Genomic DNA, 20,327 nt, shown 5'->3' on the forward strand with positions numbered 1-20,327 from the left:
CAGGTATTGAAAAAAAAAAACCCCATGGTCAACACAGCAGATATGAAAGGAGAAAGTAAACACGCGCCCCTAGGCATAAGTTTAATGTAAACATCACATGCACGTGAACTGCAATAATCAACTATCTTTATACACCTTAGGCTCATTAGGAGTACACTGATTATTGCCAAGCAAATTAGAAGACATAGAAAGTGCCCTATGGTGAGAAACAGAACCAAAGAAAAAAGATAAAATAACATTAAGATAGATGGTTAGTACACAAAGACGACACAAAGTTGGCAGATACAAAAGATAAGTAAACCCTTTTCCTCCAGCTGCTCCTTTCCCAATTTCCAGAATATCCTCTAGATCACACTAGGGTGCTACGAACCCAGCAAGGTTCCTCACAGCCCGCAAAACAGCCCACCAGATCAAAGCAAAAGACCTCCAGGTATTCTACGGTGACTGTATACAATGCAGTCTTTACACCTTTTGCACCACAGAGAACTTGTGGGAAGAGATTCAATCAACCAACTGCTAACCGAGAACTCCAGCTGTCTATTCCCACAATTCTGTGGCTTCTGTACCATTATTAAATCACCGCCAAGTCTCAGAGCACGGAGGACAAAGCAGAGCACTGGCATTTTAGCAGGACACGATGGAAAATCCTCTCAGAGGTATGGCAGGTGTCACTGGTATAAAGAGCAGCAGTCTCCCAGCTGCAGCTCTCCCCAGCCAACGCTGCCTTTCTTTGCTAACTTCAAAGCACCAGAACACAGCATCTCCTACAGACTAAAACACTTGGAGAGGCCCATGAGCGGTTTTTGGCAGCAAATAAAAAAGATGATGTTTCTCTGTCAGTAGGAAAACACCTAAGAAGTCAGACAAAATGACCACGCTTAGTAAGAAAGAGCAAAGCACCTGTTTCCAGTACCCCCACGTACTTTAGATGTCTTATTTACCCCTCTGCCAGCCACCCAGTTAACCATACATAGTTCCTACCTTGTAAACTCCTCGTGAAGGTTGTTCGGTTCCGATGAATAGTACTTAATTCGAAAATGCAACGTGTACGGAGGTCCAACTGTGTATGCGGAGATTTTAAATGGGGGAAAAAAAGTTTACACTAGTTGCAGTTCTGCTAAGGCGGAACAACAGCCACCACCCCACAACCCAAGAAACCCAAAATGAAGAATGTTTTTCAAATTCTTCAAAGAAATAAATATTTCATGTTTTTACATTTAAAAGTGCATGCAATAAAAAAAAATATAGAAGATTACCATACTTTATGATACTCTAATCATTAGATTAATCAAGCAACAGTCCATTTGGCAAAGACATTTTGGTTCAAAGATGTGCGTCCCGCAGCATGCTGTGAACGACAGCAAGTTCCAGGTACACTGCATGTGACTGGGGGCAGGGGGAGATGGCAGGGAGAGGGAGATGCTTCTTGTTACCAGGCACAAACACAACACAGAAAACCTCCCCACCCAATAGATCAGCTTTTGAATGGTACACATGAATGAGACAAGGTAAGATAAATAAGGTGAAAAGTGCTGGACAGGACTCCAGAAGGCACCCAGGAACACAGAGAGCTGACAACTCCCACAAAGTGGAGTTGCAAGAATTGTAGTTTTCTAATGCCAAAAGGTGAATGCTAGGTCTGACTTTGCCAGGTGACCAATGCATTCTTATCTGCCTAAGCCTCAACTTCCAGACCAACAGCCTGCTGGTGTATTAAGTGCTGGAAAAATGACTTTTTCACACCTTTCTAAGGTCTTCTGTAACACCACATCAACACAGTATATACCTGCCTATTAATGATCCATTCTACTAAATGACTCTAATAATTAGAGATTTGACGTCGTCCCCAAGGATATCTCCTAGAAGATGGGTTATAGTACCCTAGGCTGACAGTTAGGCACCACCGGTAAGGTCTGCATCAGCGAGATAATGACTCTTACCTGCCCACTGCTGGGGGGAAAAAAAAAAAAAAAAAAAAAAAGAGCAGTGAGCAACATCCATCATGAAAGAGGAACTCTTCCCAAAGCACCTGCTGAACGCAAGGTAAAGAAAAGTATCCTGTTGTAAGACAGACCTTTACAACACTCATCAAATTGCTTCCCTCTTCAACATTCCTCAGGGCAGGGCTTAGCCAATTTCTTTTTGAAACAGGCCCTTCAGAGATTAAACACAGACAGAACAGTGCAACTAAACTGGTTGAATGTGTTACAGAATCGTTGATTTTCCACATTTTAAGACAGATCAAGAAAAGGAAAGTGCACCTGCAAATCACTCAGTGACTTAAGGTAAAGCAGTCTGTGATGTGATGAAAAGGTGAAGAGAAAGCCAACCACCAAAACCTTACTATCTTTACCACCTACTCTAGCAGACTGACACCCACACACCGTGGGGTGAAAGCAAACTATCCTAAAGGCCTTTGAAAAAGAACTCCACCATTTACAAAAACTGTCTAGGTACTTGGATACTTATCAGAAAGAAAGGCAAAGCAACACCAACGCAATCAAGACCCATCTCTGTGAGTTCCTGCAAGGCGGTCAACAATTTCCTTGCAAAACGCTCTATTTTAATCTTATAGAAGTGATATTATCAGTTGGCCTATGGCTTTTGCCAACTGCAGTATATTAACAAAACACGTTAATGCCAATGCTGTACTGTACCCAAGCCTGCAACCAGATTATAAGAGAGCCAAGAGCAACTTCGCTCCTGTAGCCAATTCCCAGAAAAAAAAACCTGAGTGTACCCAAACTCAATCCCTCCACTCCAAATTCCCTTTGACAAAACAGCAGGTATTTGGGCTAGTTTTATTTATAACATAAAAAGAAGAGGTTAACCATCACACAATGAAATATTTTCCATTTACTTTTTGAAAAAAACCCAAGAAATCTGTTCTGGATCAGAAGCAGTGACAGAAACCGTGATCTGCGTCCAGGCAACCTGATTTCACAGATCAGACTGAAATTACCTGGCAACCTACTCTGCCTCGGACAAACAGCACATATTTAACAAGGGCTACTGAAGGCTGTTCTATTGCTTATCAGTGCTCTTGAATTTAGACATGACATAGTCAGCCAATTAGCTGAATGAATAATGAATAAATATTTATTCCATGAAAGGCCATATTTAAACATTCATTCACGTTCAAATACTCTAAGTTTGAATTCTTAAGGAAGTAACAAAATAAACAGGCAGAGACACGGTACTTACTTTTTATTTGCTTCTTAATGAATTTTGAATGGTCCAACCAGTGCTAAAAAAAGAAAATCCACGTTTAAAAGCAGTTCCATTTCAAGATTTTGTTGCCATAATAAATTAATTACAGTAAAATTTAACAGATAAAAATCTCTTAAAAGGAAATATTGCCATATTTATTTGCTAAACTTCTACACATTTGCAGAAGGGCTTATTTGCACATTTACCAATTTACCTTCTTTCAGGGGGGAAAGCTTGACTTATAAATGCATCAATACTGCCGGGGAAGTTTCACTCTTCCAGAGACGAAACCCCAAAATCCAAAGCCACAAAGCAGAGGGGTATAAGGAGAATACCATTTTGTCTCCAGGTTTAACCGTTGCTCAAGCGCCCCTGAGGACAGCAGGCCAATCCCCTGGGTTTCATTCTCCTTCCAACTCCCCTCTTTGATGGAGACCCTCCAGATCCCATACAGTCCTGCCTTCCATTGCTCTATAGCCAAGTTTCTTCAAGATAAAGACGGAAGACTTAAACCTCACTAAAAGCATCTAGAAACATTGATGCATCCCCCCTCCCCCCTTTTAAACTAACAGCAAAAAATCTTGAATAGATGCAACTATGATAACAAAAAAAGTATGTTTCCCAGCAAAGTTTATGCGCTCTCTCGTCAGTGCAAGCTGCATCTACAGAAGAATAGCAATAAACACTCTCTGGTGTAAATTTAGCTTAAATCTTTTACACTCTCTGTGCAATGTCCTACACAAGGCTGCAATCTGATTTGAAGCAACCTCATGTAAATGCTCCTGTCCCACAAGGTAATAAAACAGTATCTGGACTTCCTTGAAATAAATGTGTTTTTTATCTTTATGTATGTATTTATTTTAAAATAATAAATTATGTACTATGGAACAAAATCTTAGGAGAAAAAAACTCTTGCTTCCTCCCTATTAAAGCATTCATGCTTTCAGAAAAAGGGGAATCTCTGAATGACTACTTATCATTCCACTAACACCATGCTACCATGGCTAAAAAAATGTGAAAAATTATTTGTTGGATAGTAACACTGGTATTTATTTACTAAGTATGTCCTAAGCCAAGGCAAAAATTTGTTTATGACAGGTATGGAAGGGTATAGATTGAAAGTCTGACAACTTATGACCCTTGAGGTAAATAAATCTCAGAAAAAAAGGAGAAAGAGAAAGAGAAATGAAACTATTATTCTGAAGGTGCTTTTATTTGCGTGAGACTTGCTAGACTCACTTAGGTGAGGCTGCCAAGGAAACCATCCTTACAATCTGAGAAATAACTACCAGAGTGGAAATAAAACATTACAACAGCTCATACAAATACATTCCTTAGAGTTGCAAATAATTTATTCTGTCTCTATTTTGCTCTCTTATGAAGAATTACATGAGAAACCACAGCAGTTCATAGAAGCTTTGTGACATTTCAAATTTTTTATAAGGGAAAAATATCAACATTGAAACTTGCTTTTTTTACTGAAATTATACAAGTCTGCTACTTTCACACCTCTGGGGCAGATTCATTTTTTACGCTTCAAATACCTAGCTACAAAAATATCTTTCTCCTCAATGTTTATTTTGGCTAAAGATAAACCATTCACGAAGGCAAATATACTGATTCCATTAAAAGAAAAGTTTACCTTTAACATAAAGAAAACCAAACATGAATAACATCTATACTACAGGCAAAAATCCTAAAATAACTTTTCATCTGTTGCTCTGATTAGTACCGTGTTCAGAAATAGGCACCACACAACCTGCACTACAGTAATTCCCAATGAATTAACAGCTGATAGTCCCAATCTTGGAATGTGGTGTTCTAGGTATATTAAAACTGAAATAACAGCAAGTTTCAAACTGATTATTAAGTGTAAATACTTCAAAGAAGGTTTAAAAATAACTAACAAGACTCTACTTCCATAGACGGTTAAATGAGACTACAGCCTAGACAGGAAACGATCATTCATTCTCCGTACCCAAGCAGCCAGAGGCAGACTGCTCCAGGAGATAAACCACAGCAAGCATTAAACTTATCTCTCTTCAGAAGCAAGAATGAGCTGTCATTTCACGCCCATCCCACATAGCACATCATAGCTGTGCGCGATGTGGCCACCACGCAGACCACAAAATAAAAATACAGAGGTAGGACACAGACTGGCAGTATTATTGGCCCAGAGTTCCCAGGCCTGGCAGTTATGCAGATTTGTGAATCAGCACCAACCTAAAGTCAGATATTTTGTGCAACTTCTGTGAAAATAAGGATGAATTTCAACACTCCTTTGCCTCAGATAACATCAGAAGGCTTCTTCACACTGGAAATCACACCAGCTTTCCAAACGTCCCTCCGAGCTCAAAGAATTTTGCCACCCTCTTTCACCCTTTCACCTAAATTGTCTTTGGGCTTGGCTACATACTGCTTGCGCACTCAAGAACCGGAAAGTGAAAGCAATGGATTCTGGAGTCTCACTAAGAAGCTGAATAAAACCAGAGGGGACTTTTGGTCTCTCGGCACCTGTGACTGTAGCTCTGCCTGTCTTGTGCTCTGCCTAAATAACTGTACGTCATTTCAGGATCCAGACTCATCAAAGAAACTTAACTATGGATCTCAGTGCAGGACCAAGGCTGACCACAGCCATTTCAACTATACAATGCCACGTTCTCCATATCCAGTCTGGACTCAGAAATATCAGTGCAGAACATGGAGGAGGAAAGGAATTAATTGGTCTAGGACTGTGTTATGATAGGAAGACAATGTCTAAGCTACTTTGCCCGCAGTAAGGGAAAAAAAACAACCCAAATCTGGTCAAACTGCAGGTAATCAAGATTCTCTGATTACTTTAGAAAAGAATAGCACAGGACAGAACAGAATAAATAGTTCAGTTGGAAGGGACCTACAGTGGCCATCTAGTCCAACCGCCTGACCACTTCATGTTATCAAGGGCATTTGTCCAAAAGCCTCTTAAACACTGACAGGCTTGGGGCATCGACCACCTCTCTAGGAAGCCTGTTCCACTATTTGACTACCCTCTTGGTAAAGAAATACTTTCTAACGTCCAGCCTAAACGTCCACTGGTGCAGCTCTGAACCATTCACACACATCCTGTCACTGGATCCCAGGGACAAGAGCTCAGCACCACCCTCTCCGCATCCCCTCCTCAGGAAGCTGTAGAGAGCAATGAGGTCGCTCCTTTAACTCTGTCAGGTAAACCGGAACTTCAAATTTTGGATTAACTTTCATTTATTCCTGTTTAATTCCAGTAGAATTTCTTTGCTTTGCCAAACAGATAATGTTTCCTATGACATAAACAAGTAGTCACTGGTTGGGATTCATGTGTTGAAAACACATGGCAATCAATTCCACATGAAATTTTTAAAAAAGATTTCTTAAAATACTGCAAGTACATATTTATCTCAACATGCTCTCCTGTTGATCACTCACTTTATCTAACTGAAGAGGAAAAAAAAAAGTACCTCAACACTTTGTAAGTGGTAGCAACCAGTATCTTCTCAAAATAATCATGGAGCAAGGGAAAGATGTGTTTGTGTCAAGATACAGGAGATAAACTATAGCTACCAGAGCAGTCTATGTAAGGACCACAGTGACTGCTAAATGAAGACTGAAAGGGGGAGTACCACAGGTTAACACAAACCCATCGCACACTTGAGCTTTGCAAATTCCACTGCCTCTCTACTTGCTTCTTAAAAGAATGAAAAATCCTTGTCTTGATCTATACGGTCCTTAAAGGTGACCTGAAAAGGAAAAAAAAATTGCATTTGACCCTTTTTGGTTGGCTTGCTTTGCTATTTTAAAAGACATGAAGAATATCTTGAATAGACTGTTTTCCTTTATTTATTTTAACTATCAGTAAGAGAAAGCCCATTCCTACTGGAAGTTTTATTTGCTTTCTGAAAAATATTGTTTAAATGCTTTCTTAAATCTTACCTGAAGGTACAGGAGGGAGAACTGTGCTAAATGGTCAGGTTCGGAAAGGACAGTATGCTAAATAAAAGCTGGCACCTTTAAAACCAAAAGTCAATTATCCCTTCAACTGTCTTCTTTCTGTCTGATTTCTTAGGCACCTGAATCCTACCAAGCTGTCTGCCATTAGCCACGTGGCCTTCTAAAGCAGAGAGGATAAAAACATATGTATCACATGGGAGGAAGGAATCACGAAAACCAAGCCAATAAAAATGCTACCCACCAAACCACAGTTTGAGGACTTCTCTACATGTATAAAGCTAAAAAGTAACAAAGGAGAAAAGGCCCTTTCCTCTTTTCTTCTGAAGGTCACCTTTTAACAGTAGTAACAGAAAACCAAAGGAGAATTGGGGTCATGTACAAACTCAGAGACTACATAAGCATATACTTAGAAACTGTATAAGCTCCCCAAGAGTTCACAGCTTAATACTATGAGAAGATTGTTCTTTACACTTGTATATGTTTCTTTGATCCATCCTAGAAAGTTATGTTCCTTTTGAAAATGTAGATACAGAGAAAAACGGCTTTTACATAAACTGTTCAGAAACAATTCAAGATTTAATGGACACCAAGGGTGATACTGGTTAGTATTGTCAATAGGAAGCAGGGTAATGGGACACAGTGCACCTCTGTAGGGTTACTAATGACTCCAAGCAGAGAGAGAAAGAGAAAGAGATGGGACACAAAAAGGCATTTCTAAACTGGCTGGAGAAATTATTTCAATATGAATTCTGCAACATCAACACAGACAATTACACACTGAGCCCCAAGGGAGAGGGGAGGAGAGCGCCTGGCTTACATTGGGCTGCTGCACCAGAGTGACAGGAGGAGATTCTCAGAGGGGCACTGAAGTCCTTCGGGCCTGGAGGTGGGGGTTTTTCAGTCTGAGGACAAGAAGCCTACCCAAGGGGTGACTGAAGATGAAGCCAGACTCTCCGCAGTGGTATACAACAAATAGCAACAGATCAAGCAAGGAAGTTAGAGAGACAGCTTTTGCTTCGGTGTGATGGTTTGACCTTGGCTGGCTGCCAGGTGCCCACCAAGCTGCTCTATCACTCCCTCTCCTCAACTGGACACGGGGAGTAAATATGGCGATGGGCTCATGGGTCAAGATAAGGACAGGAAGATCATTCAGCAATTACCATCATAGGCAAAACAGACCCAAGTCAAGGAAATTAATTTATTATCAATCAAACTGCAGTAGGATAATAAGAAATAAAACCAAATCTCAAAACACCTCCTCCCCCAGCAACTCCCTTCTTACCAGGCTCAACTTCATTCCCGATTTCTCTACTTCCTCCCCCTGAGCAGCACACGGGAATAGGGGCTGTGGTCATTTCATCACACGTTGTCTCTGCTGCTCCTCCCTCCTCACACTCTTCCCTTGCTGCAGTGTGGGGTCCTTCCCATGGGAGATAGTCCTCCATGAACTTGTCCAACGTGGGTCCTTCCTACAGGCTGCAGTTCTTCATGAACTGTTCCAGCATGGGTCCTTTCCATGGGGTGCAATCCTTCAGGGCATCCACCTGCTCCGGCGTGGGGTCCTCCACAGGCTGCTGGTGGATGTCTGCTCCACCATTAACCTCCATGGGCTGCAAGGGGACAGCCTGCCTCACCATGGTCTTCACCACAGGCTGCAGGGGAATCTCTGCTCCAGCACCTGCAGCACCTCCTCCCCCTCCTTCTTCACTGACCTTGGTGTCTGCAGAGTTGTTTTGCATATACTTGCTCTTCTCTCAGCTGTTGTGCCACAGTTTTTACCCATTCTTAAATATGTTATCACAGACGCGTTACCAACACTGTTAATGGACTCAGCTTTAGCCGGTGGCAGATCTCTCTTGGAGCCATCTGGAACTGGCTGTGTCCAACACAGAGACAGCTTCTGGCATCTTCTATCAGAAGCAACTCCTACAGTCCCCCCCTCCCCCCCGCTACCAAAACCTTGTCAGGCAAACCCAACACATTTGAAGAAGCAGTTCTGCCAGGAAGAAGTGCTGGATTTTAGCCTTAAGGTCCCTTGAGTACTGCATCCAGCTCTGGAGTCCCCAACATAAGAAGGACATGGACCTGCTGGAGTGTGTCCAGAGGAGAGCCACGAGGATGATCAGAGGGCTGGAGCGCCTCTCCTACGAGGAGAGGCTGAAAGAGTTGGAGCTGTTCAGCGTGGAGAAGAGAAGTCTCCAGGGAGATCTTATTGCAGCCTTCCAGTATCTAAAGGGCACCTTACAGGAGAGCTGGGGAAGGACTTTTTACTAGGGCGTGTAGTGATAGGACGAGGGGGAATGGCTTTAAACTGGAAGAGGACAGGTTCAGATTGAACATTAGGAAGAAGTTTTTCACTCTGAGGGTGGTAAGGCACTGGAACAGGTTGCCCAGAGAAGTTGTGGAAGCCCCATCCCTGGAGGTGTTCAAGGCCAGGCTGGACGTGGTCTTGGGCAACCTGGTCTAGTGGGAGGTGTCCTTGCCTATGGCAGGGGGGTTGGAACTCGATGATCTTCAAGGTCCCTTCCAACCTAACCCATTCTCTGATTCTGTGATCCTATGGCACTCATTGCCTGTCCCAGCCTGAGTATGCACAGAGTCATCTCAGAAGCACCTCGATATGTGACATGGTTTATCCGTAGTCCAGATGACTACACATAAATAATGGAGAGCTATATGGACACCCTTCAAGAGCATTATCCTATCTTAATTCATATACATGTGACAACCTACTTCAGCCCAAGGGACATTTTGCTTTGCAGATCTGAGGTGACTGAAGCCGAACTAATAACTGAACATGAACACAGATAATCACTACTACACAAAACAACAGTACGTACAAGATTACTCCCTTTCTCTTCTCGGCAGTGAAACTTCATATCCCAGAAATGAGGGAAGAATAAAAAGAAGTAAACCACAAAACTATATTAAAAACTTGCCTTGTGTATCATAATTTTCATTAGATTTATTATACGGACAATGAAAGTGGATGCCACTCCAGATCAATTCTAGCAATAAAAAGCAAGTTACCTTTATTTTTGAAGCCTATGCCCAAACATTCAAAAAAACAACAGCAAAACCAACCCTGAAAGGATCTGTAACAAACAGGCAATAAACCTGACTAAATCTGTGGAAGAAAACTAAGGATACCACTTCAGCTTATGCTCTGACAATGTACAAAGACAAAAGAAAACAGCAAAAACTGTTTGCTGTCCTGGACAGACTGAAGACTTGACTTCTCTACACTTGGAAGAGAGGTGAAGAAGCATCACTGGTAGATAATATCACAACCACCTGCCCTGTATGGCTGTTTCTCAAGTCTGTGTCTTCCAGCCCTCCTGGAAACAGGAAGTGCTACTGGAAGACTGAAAGCTGGAGATGCTTTGGGAATTATTAGTGTTTTGGAGTCTCCCATCAAGTGTTCATGGACTGCAATCAGCCTTGGACAGCCACAGCTGGAGGTACTCGTTCATCAGTTGTTCTGCGCTGCTGTGGAGTCAGCCACATTGCTGTTGTCCAGTTACTGAACTGGCTTTCATATCACTGCCACTATTAGTAACTGAAGCACTGAGTACTACAGAATATTGTTCCCTGTACAGTTTTTGGGACCCTCCAGTCGTGACTGGTATTTATTGCCCTGGGCTACAGTCCACAGATACACATCTTGTAACAACCGCAGTCCCAGAGAGCTCACCCTCCAAAGGAACAGGAGAGATTCAGAGAGGAGAAATAGAGTAACAGATAATTTGACAGTTTATTCATGGGGAAATGGGATATTTCTACCAGAAGCAGGAAAGGAAACCTTTTTATTAGCAAAATATTTACCAGTCTCGCTTTCTCCCAACATTCAATGTATTGAACAGTGAGGCTTGTCTCTATTTTGTTCTGCCTAACAAGCACTTGTTATAGTATTAAGCAGTATATAAGAAAAAAGACTCCCAGATACCACACTATGAGGCTAATTGACTGGTTTGAGTTGCTGATTTTTCCAAATCCCTTAAACGCTTAAGAAGTCATAGCAGTAATATCAAAAGGAGGCAGTTGAAAAAACTCTTGATTTGAATAACAATGAGTCCTTAAAAGAAAATTCAGATGCAGCAAAGGCAGCCGTGAAGCACCAAGTCCCTCCAAGGCCCTGAAAGAAACCTGCTGAAACATCCAGGAGTCTAGTTCACGATGTGGAGAGAAAACAAAGGCATTCAGGTATTATTCTTTGTTGCCCAGCTTGCTTCACCCCCCACCCTCACACTGCACTGTTGAAAACCTGTATCACGAAGAATACATGATCCTGAATCTCCCAAAAATACCTGGCCACAAGGCCACCTTCCATACAGGTGAGGAAGCATCCGGATCAATGGGTCGTGACAAATTGCTGCTGGTTAGGCCCTGTCTGGGCAACACAGTTCTTGCCCCTTTATTTTCCTCTTATATTTTTACTTGGAACACTGCTTTCACAAAAGCCTGTTTTAGTTTCTACACACTCTTCTCCATCTCCGCCCTCCACTGTCTTCTTGCCTCTCACAGTAAATGAATCAAAACCCGATTTAGGAATCAGTCAATATTAAGAAGTTCAGATGAAAACATCTTGCCAGGACAATTCACTGCAGGTCAGCCGTGGCTCTCATCTCCCCAGGGAACCCTGGCCCCCATCGTAGCCACGGGCACCTGCAGGAGACATGGGCTGTCCTCGCATAAAAGTCTTGCTGTACACACACTGTAAATCCAGTGCTTCCCAATGTCCCAGATACATTGGGTGTGTGCACACATGCTCCAAATGGCTCAGCTGACTGCAGAGCACAATATATCTACGCAGCTGGGAAAGGCTGTTCCATACGGACCTTCTTTAAGCCAAGGGACCTTTGTGACATTGGAGATCAGACATAAAGGACTTAGAGGATCACTGAGAGAGACACGTGTAAGAAAAGTAGCATTTTAATTCTTTTGCTTCTGTTCTTTCTCAACTGAAGTTTCACACCTCAAGGATTATAGCAGCTCATTTGCAAAAAAAAAAAAAAAAAAAAAAAAAAAATTTAAAGATGTATCTTAAACCCCTCAATCACTGTATAATTGTTCTTGTGATCAGAAACAAAATCATAAGGGAAAAAGCAGCAAATTCCAAGCTAATCAACAAGGGCAATCCTTCTGTTCTGAATTCCCATAAAATATAGGGGGCTGGGAGGGTATCCATGTTTTGTTATCACAGGACAGACAAATGGAACAAAGAATGCAACTGCAGAAACGGCAAGATCTATATCCTTAGAGAATCCTAGAATATTTTGCAGCTCATAAGGGGCTGTAAACTGCAGAAGCCCTTTTCCTTACGATAATCTGGAATAAGAGACAAAGAACGGACAAGCCTGAACAGAAAATAAATAAACACTAGCTACCAGAAGCCTAAAATAAATGTCAAGTACCAAACCAACCATAGAATAGAATAGAATAGAAAGCAACATAGAATAAGTTGCACATGACCAGTTTCTGCAAAGATCAATAAAACACTTCCTCATGGCAACTCAACTTTGATAGTATGGTCTCATAAGATTTTATTATTGCTATTTCCTGCTTTGCTAGAACAGACAAACCATAGTAAAAGTAATTAAAAACACAGTAAGCTTTACATTTCCTCTAAGCCATTGCAAGAGACCTCCTCCATAAGAGTGACACTCTTCAATCACCCAAGCACTTCCTCCCAGTCGAAATCCTGTAACAGTTAGCTGAACAAGAAATTATTTCTTTGATTCTCATTTCCTTCCTTCACTCCTCCTTTCCTTGTCTTTCTCTCTTCCCTCCCTTCCACAAACAGGAGGAACAGAAAAGCAGAGCAGGGTTTTTATTACAAAACAATGGGAACATTGGAAGGGCCTTAGAATGTTCCCAGACTCACTAAAGCTGTCCCAGAGCACTGGTGTCCAACCTTTTTTGATGGCGCAAAAAGGTCAATTATATACATGTCCCACTGTACTACTATATTATGCACACTATAAAACATACACAAAACCAGAAATTAAAAAAGTATGAGAACAATCAAAGAACGACCTAGAACACCTGCAGAGCACTAAGTCTCAGGAGTTTCATTACTGAGTCTGGTAGAAAAAGAGCTGGTCCAAAGCTATTGTAATGCAACTACAGTAAAATGCAGTTTTAATCCTCACTATAACTTGTAAATTGTGATCAGTCAAGGTGCTGAACATCAGCAGGCAATGTACCTGTGCCGCTTTTTAAACCTCACTTACGAATAAAGCTTTTCCAGTAGATCAAGTTCTTCCACACACTAATATTTAATGAACTCTCCCCCCGAGTATTTCTACTTCTGGAGTTAATACCAGATAACTTAAAATACAACAGTACCCAAAGCTTTGCTTTAAAATAAACTACTAGATGATTGTCTAGATCCTTCTATTCGTGGGCATCTTCAAAGGGCACAAGATACAAACTGATGCAGAGTTCACTGTATAGGTTTTATAGTATTTTCTGTCTTACTGCTGACATCTTGCCTTGCACAACTTTATGGTTTTCGGTTGTATTGAACAATTATTTTTTGGGGGTATTAAAAATGAGCTGTTCAAACAAAACCATTTTTTTCTCTTTCAAAGCAGATAAGCTTTAATCATGATTTGCTTTTCTAAATCACAGCTATCAACACTGCTTGTCCTGACTCTCTGGCAAAGTTACAGGATTGCAAGAAACACAGTGCACGCAAAAGCTGCTGGCCTTGGAGCAAGCAGAAGCCATCTCCACTACTCAAAGACTATTCTGTGCTCTCTTATTTATAATGGTGGCTTAAAGATGTTTAGCACTTAACAATACATAATAAAGACAAGGGCTTAGAGCCTCAAGGAGTTTACACAACTTTAATCTCTCAAGTCCCGCAATTGCCACTCTGTGGTTGGGCTGGCACTAAGCAGAAGCACATGGAGGCTATGCATTAATTGCTATGCAAATGAAACGAGTGGGTCATAAGTTCAAAACAGACCAAGGAAGGCTGTGAAAGCACGGAACCTTTTTGCACAGGGTGCTGGGGAAGATAAAAGCTTGTGCCTTGAAGCTCTCGAAACTCCGCTCACTGCCCATCTTGGGCCAGACAAAAAACCCCAACAACCCAAATGAGAGCTTTGAGCCTTCCACTCCAGCGAAGGTGAAGAACTCTGCCCTCAACACTCCTCTTAATCCAGGAAACCATAACCCTACTACCAAAGCCCTGCAATCAGTGTTCGCTTTGTTAGGCCTCCCAGAAGCCATTCATAGCCCTTATCCCTCTTCTAACTGTAGATGCCATGATTTACTTCCCCCCGCCCCTAACACGTAGGAAAGAAATAGCATACAAACAAAGCTAAACCACTTGCGTATGTCAGCTCATTTTGCCCTGAACACCAGGGACAGAGCTATCTATGGAAAAAATACTGGGCGCACATCTCTGTTTCATCTTTCTTACCATTCAAAAGAGCCCTTCAGTTTTGCAAACGTACAAGAAAATGAGCATTCCCTGCTTGCTCAACCAGGTCTACTGCTTCTGATCTGCCCTATTTCTTGCCTAGGAAGGGACGTTTCGCTCCCCCTTTCTGATTCTCTTCTTACAAAACATTACAGAACTCCTTGCTAGGTAACTATTCCTAGCTATCAAGTTCCCAATTCGGTGAATTTACAATCAGTGACAATATCATCTGCTTTTCCTATTATAAGCAGGCTCTGCTCTATTAGCTATGCCCTTATGATCAGGTCCATCATAAAAGGAAACACAATTTATGCAATGTAATTTTGATCAGGAACACACACTAAACTTCCTAGAACCCCCCAACCCGTTATGGGCATACTTAATTCAAACATCATTTTCCACTGATAAATACATACCCTCAAATTAATTGGGATATTAGGATAACGTTTAAATAGACAACACCACTTTTCTCTCCCCCAAAATCATAGATTCCCTTTCTCAATATCAAGTCATTATCATATCTGGACAGGTTTCCTGTTTGTTGTTTAAAGTCATTGGTAAAGACCAGATCACAGTGCAGTGGTAAAACACTGACCTGACTTAATCACATGGACCCATGTTTGCTAGAGAATAAAGCAGAGAATTCTGAGATGATAAAGCAAAAACCACTTTTCACAAGATGTCAATGTTGTGGCTACATTTTCCTATTATTTTATTTTAACAGCACAGAATGCATGTCTTCTGTTGCTTTATGGAAAAAACATTTACATACTGACCATATAATCAAAAAGTAAACGCTTATCTTTCAAGTCTGTATATTCTCTACCCACAACCCAGGTTGCTGTCATACTGATACCTCAGCACGTAAGACTAAATACATAGCAATACAGCTTAACCACAAGATCAGTCTTTTAACTCTTCTTAATATATCTATCTACTTGCATCCCTAAATATGTTCTTTTATTTTTTTTTTCTTTTACCAGTAGATGATGGGGTCATTGGATAGGGGAGAAGGAAAATTTTTCTCTATTGCAAACAAAACTAAATCCACAGAGCAACATAATCTGCGCATGCAACAGCAAAGATAGGAGTTACGAGAAACCCTTGCTTGCAAGAGATTTAACACATTTTTAATACCATAAGAATACTAAACATAAAGCACGTTTTTCTTTATCCACAATTATTGCTTTTTCACCTATGTGTGATCGAGTCATGTGCGTATCATGTAAAACAACATGACTCACTTAGAGGATTTGGCTTTATACGCAAGAACTAAGCATGGTATCAGTCATTTCAGTAGTATACCCCCCAATGCCTACACCTCTCCATGAAACTGCACCAGTAATACATTTGTAATAGGCAACACAAACTACTGCAGAACATAAAAATTAACTGAAGTTATACTTACCGTAACCTGGGAAGCATCCATGAATTGTAGGCCAAAGTAATCAGTTTCCACAAGGTCCAAATGATACACAATCTGGTCAAACAACTCCTGTCCCTTTGCATTTTTCTGTAACAGAAAAGAAAGTGCTTTGTTTGTTTTTTTTTTTTGTAGGAGGGTGTGGGTTTGTTTGTTTAGGTTTCTTTTTAAGTTCAAATGGGGGAGAAGAGATGCACAATGAAGAGTAATATCTAAACAGTAATTCTCTTTATTCTAAAGAATGGTATTGACATTTCTTTCTATTTTCTTCAAGAAAGATACAGTGACATGTTGTTCCTGTCTACAGCTGTTTCAACAGCATCAGACTTCACTCTCAAATAAAACTTTCAAAGTTCCCTGTAACCCGAAGTGTAGGAGAGAAAGGAAAGGCTTATGTCCTGTAAGTGTCCTAAGTCAGAGAGCCAACATTTTAAACCCCAGGAAGCCAAATTCTCCGGTAAAAGCTTGCTTGACACACTGCCTGAAATGCGCTGGCTGTTATCACATATCAGCTGCAGTCATGCAGTGCCGTACCGCTGTTCAAGCTGCAAAGTAAATACTGGGCAGCTTGAATACTTTAAGTGCACTGTGAGGAAAATGAATGGGATTTGAGGATCTTTCAATAATGCTGCTAATTGCATCACATTTACAGTCTTCAAATGGAAGAACAAAAAAAGGCAGTAAAAAAGCTACAATTCTTACTTGGCATGCCATCTGAAACACATAGGCATGGAAACAAAACTAACCCCAGTCACGGGCTACAGGTACTAGTAGAAAAGTTAGCTGATCTTAAAGCTAGGCTGCATTGGCCTGTGTACTTGTCCTGAGGTTAAGCCAAGAATTTAGATACCCAGTGCTTCAACTTCAAACGCTAGAAAAAGCAAAACTTGGAGGTTACAGGGAGGTAGGAGGAAGAAGGAATAACAAACCAATTTTTCATGCAAACCCTGTTGTGTTACTTGGAGAAGGAAGTTTTCAAGTTCCTGAGAAATAAACAAACCCTTGGCTAAAAATACATGAGATAATCCTAAATCTCAGCAAGAAACTCAAGCTACAGGTGTATTTCATGCAGGAAAGTACAGATCTGGAACCACTTTTGTGCCTGCTGTCCCTCATAAACCTTCATAAAGCACTTCATGCCAAATTGTAGCAAAATTCAAGGATTTCAGCTGAAGGAGAGCTAAATAGTGTTCAGTTCCTTTAGTCTGGCCTTCTGCACAAAAGCAGTATCAATCGTAACATGCAGAACTCCTCTCCAGGACTCCAAGCTGTCTAAAATCTGTCTTCTCCAGCAAAAGACAAGATGAAGAGTTTCCTCTCTAGGTCAAGTAAGCTTAGGTTTAGGTATCAAATTTTATTTAAGTTGAGATTTGTTTTTTTTGTTGTTGGTTTTGGTGGCTTTTTTTACTAACAAAGCAGAGCACAGAAATTGAATAATCAAATTTCAGGAACAGCGTTAGAACTCCATTAAAACAAGCTGCATAAAAATTTAAAACAAGTATTAAATTATCATCTTAAGATGCTTTATTATTTTGGGGGGCAAGAAGTGAATAATAGACATTCTTAATCAAAGTTCAACATGATATTGAAAGCAGATGAGAATACAACAGCTTCTTAAAGAAGTACATTGCTAAGAAACCAACATCTTTAGATATACAACAATTGCTATAAACCAAACAAAAGGTTTGCTAAGTTTGCTAAAAAAGGATCTAGAACATATTTTCTCATATATAGGAAATTTAGCACTTGTTAAAAGAAGCCAAACCAAAGCACAACAGAATTTAAACTGATTCTGCTCAAATGATGGAGGAGAAAACACTCCATAGCAATAAAAAAAAAACACGGCAAGTCATGAGGAATTCACAAAACTCAGAAAAAAATCATTTGATGCCCTATGATCACCCTTGCTTTATGGCATCAACTACCAGTATGTTTATCTTCGACTGCCAGACACCCAATAGCAACCAGAGAGAGCACACTCCACCTTCTGTACCCAAATAGTAGTTAATGTTCAACATATGTGCTACACGGAGAATAGCTCTGCACTGCACGGCTAGACCATAAAATGCGGTATTACATACATCGCTTACAGGACATTATAACATTTAACTTGTCACTAAATAAGCTTTCCCAGCAACTCATACCATTTAGATGGTAAAGCTGCTCCAACCAACAAATTGCTGACAAAAAACTTTCTTTGAGATGTTATACTAAAGGGGGAGATAAAAATGACGAAATCCTTTCCTCTATGAACAGCAAAGGATGACCTGCTCTCCTTTTTTCTGCCTCTTCTCTGCCTCCCAATCTAGGGAGTCGGACTATGGACTGATAAATTGGTATCTGTGCATTGAATGAAATGGGTGCTATATGCAAAATAGAAGGGTTTTTCCTCAGGAATTGCAGATGCCCACATGCGTAAAAGTGGTCTCTAATGGAAAAAATATTCATATTATAAGAAACTTCTGATTTTCATGGTCTTTTCCTCCTCCCCTCCTTCTAAGATAACTCCGAAGCTCAAAAAATGTTTCCTGTATCAAAACATGGCACCACATAAAGAATATGAAACTGATTTCATACAATAAGAAATTCAAAGTAGATCTAATCAGTTGGAATTTAACAAATCATTCTTTCTCTACAGACTCTCAACTTGTGTATATTTTTAGAAGATACATGTAAAAAAACCCACAACCTTAAACTAGGAATGTTTTACGGTCCCACCTTGCTAGACAGATGGTTCAGAACTGTCAGATGTAAAAGACCTGCATAACTTCCATCTCAAAAAAAAGGAGTATATGGCGATAAACAATATACACATACTGTTATATACAGTTACTACTTTGTTGCTATGAAAGTTACTATAATTGAGAACAGTGATGTAAGGAAAATTGCAAAGCCTTGTTTGATTGGTGGAGAGGAGGTTTGGTTGGTTGGTTGGTTGTTTTTAAAGAAAAAAAAAACCAAAACAACAACTAAATCACTGTGAGTTTCTGGTAGAGCGTTCCTTGGAACACAGGAGAACTTGTGTGAGCACCATGAAACCTCACAGGCAAACGCTGGGGTGCATTTCAAATGTCCAGCTTATGAACAAACTGCAGCTGCAACCCAAGGTAAAACTGAACAAGCATGAGGCAGTCATTTGCGTTCCCTTTTGCCTCTTTGTCCTTGAAGAAACATAGAAAGACTGAATTACACTTGCAGGTTGGGAAGCTCCATGATAATGAGCAAATACTGAGAGAAAGGGGGAAAAAAAAAAAAAAAAGAAAAAAAAAGAAAAAAGGATGTTTCTCTCAGCAGCCAGCCCCATGAGCCATCCACACCTGACACTGGTACAAGTTTCCTCCACCCTGTATTCCAGAAACCCTCCTCAAATTTTTTTGGGACCATGAATCACGGCATCAATGAAAATTCTTACTCTTAATGAGGACTTATTGCTGGGTCCTCCTACAAGGACTCAAATCGGCATGGGTATAAAGCACCTTGTAGAGCCACAGCGACAGCTGCACGGCCCACATTTCAAGTAAACTAAATTTTTGGCTGCTAAAGACTTCCAGTCTCAGGGAACCTATGGAAATTCTTGTCAGCTAAAACCTGACAAAACAAAGATTAACTTCTCTAATTAGAAACTCTTCCAGACTTGACATGTGAATAGGCAAGAGGTTTTAACGTGCTTTTGGTGGGCATGAAGGAAAGGGCAAATTAATCAGCCAGGGGCATTTTACACCAACTGGCTCTGTCCAAACAGGCTGATCAGTTGTTGATTTTAGCTATTCCAGAATTGTTTGAAAGGTTCTGCCAAAGGGCATGAGAAGGGGACACAGAAGCCAGAAAAGTCCCAGTTTAGTGCAGATACAGTGCAGGAATGCCACTGACCACTCTCAGAGCACGCACAGCAAAGCTGGAGAGCTTCTGCGCACGCCTTCCCCAACCTGAAGTGCAGTGTGCAGCAACCAAGCACAGTGCTTGCAGCATTACAAATGAACTATTAACGGATTTCAGAAATAGCTGAAGTTGTGCTTGGGAAAAAAAACCCTGTCAAATAGGCCAGGAGTACATGAAACAGCCTACAAGTTGACAAAACGATAACAGAAAAAAAGAAAATAAATTACTGCCAAGAAAAAAGTCAAAGCCAATTAACCGTACTGTGTCCCAAAGTACATAGCGAGTAGTAGCAGAAATGAGCAGGTAGGGCACATTGAGTTTCTTTTTCTAAAGAAAGTGAAGGATTATGCATCCTGCAATACGTCAAATACTTTTGCACAGCGGGCTGCTATGATCTTGTGGTCACAGACACCTGGTTTT

The 20,327-nt window shown here is 40.8% G+C and overlaps 1 protein-coding gene across 1 annotated transcript in view; it reads right to left on the reverse strand.

Annotated features, from left to right (window-relative positions):
• Window positions 1–20,327, reverse strand: part of EPB41L4B (erythrocyte membrane protein band 4.1 like 4B) — a gene marked incomplete at both ends in the record, with an annotated part of 88,396 nt that overhangs the window by 17,493 nt on the left and 50,576 nt on the right. Inside the window, 3 exons of the mRNA XM_082499011.1 lie at window positions 982–1,060; window positions 3,205–3,247; window positions 16,014–16,118. Of these exons, the coding sequence (XP_082355137.1) occupies window positions 982–1,060; window positions 3,205–3,247; window positions 16,014–16,118 (227 nt within the window). The remainder of the gene's footprint in view (window positions 1–981; window positions 1,061–3,204; window positions 3,248–16,013; window positions 16,119–20,327) is intronic.

This window comes from Vanellus vanellus, assembly GCF_965231255.1.
Source record: "Vanellus vanellus genome assembly, chromosome: 2".
Taxonomy (NCBI): domain Eukaryota; kingdom Metazoa; phylum Chordata; class Aves; order Charadriiformes; family Charadriidae; genus Vanellus; species Vanellus vanellus.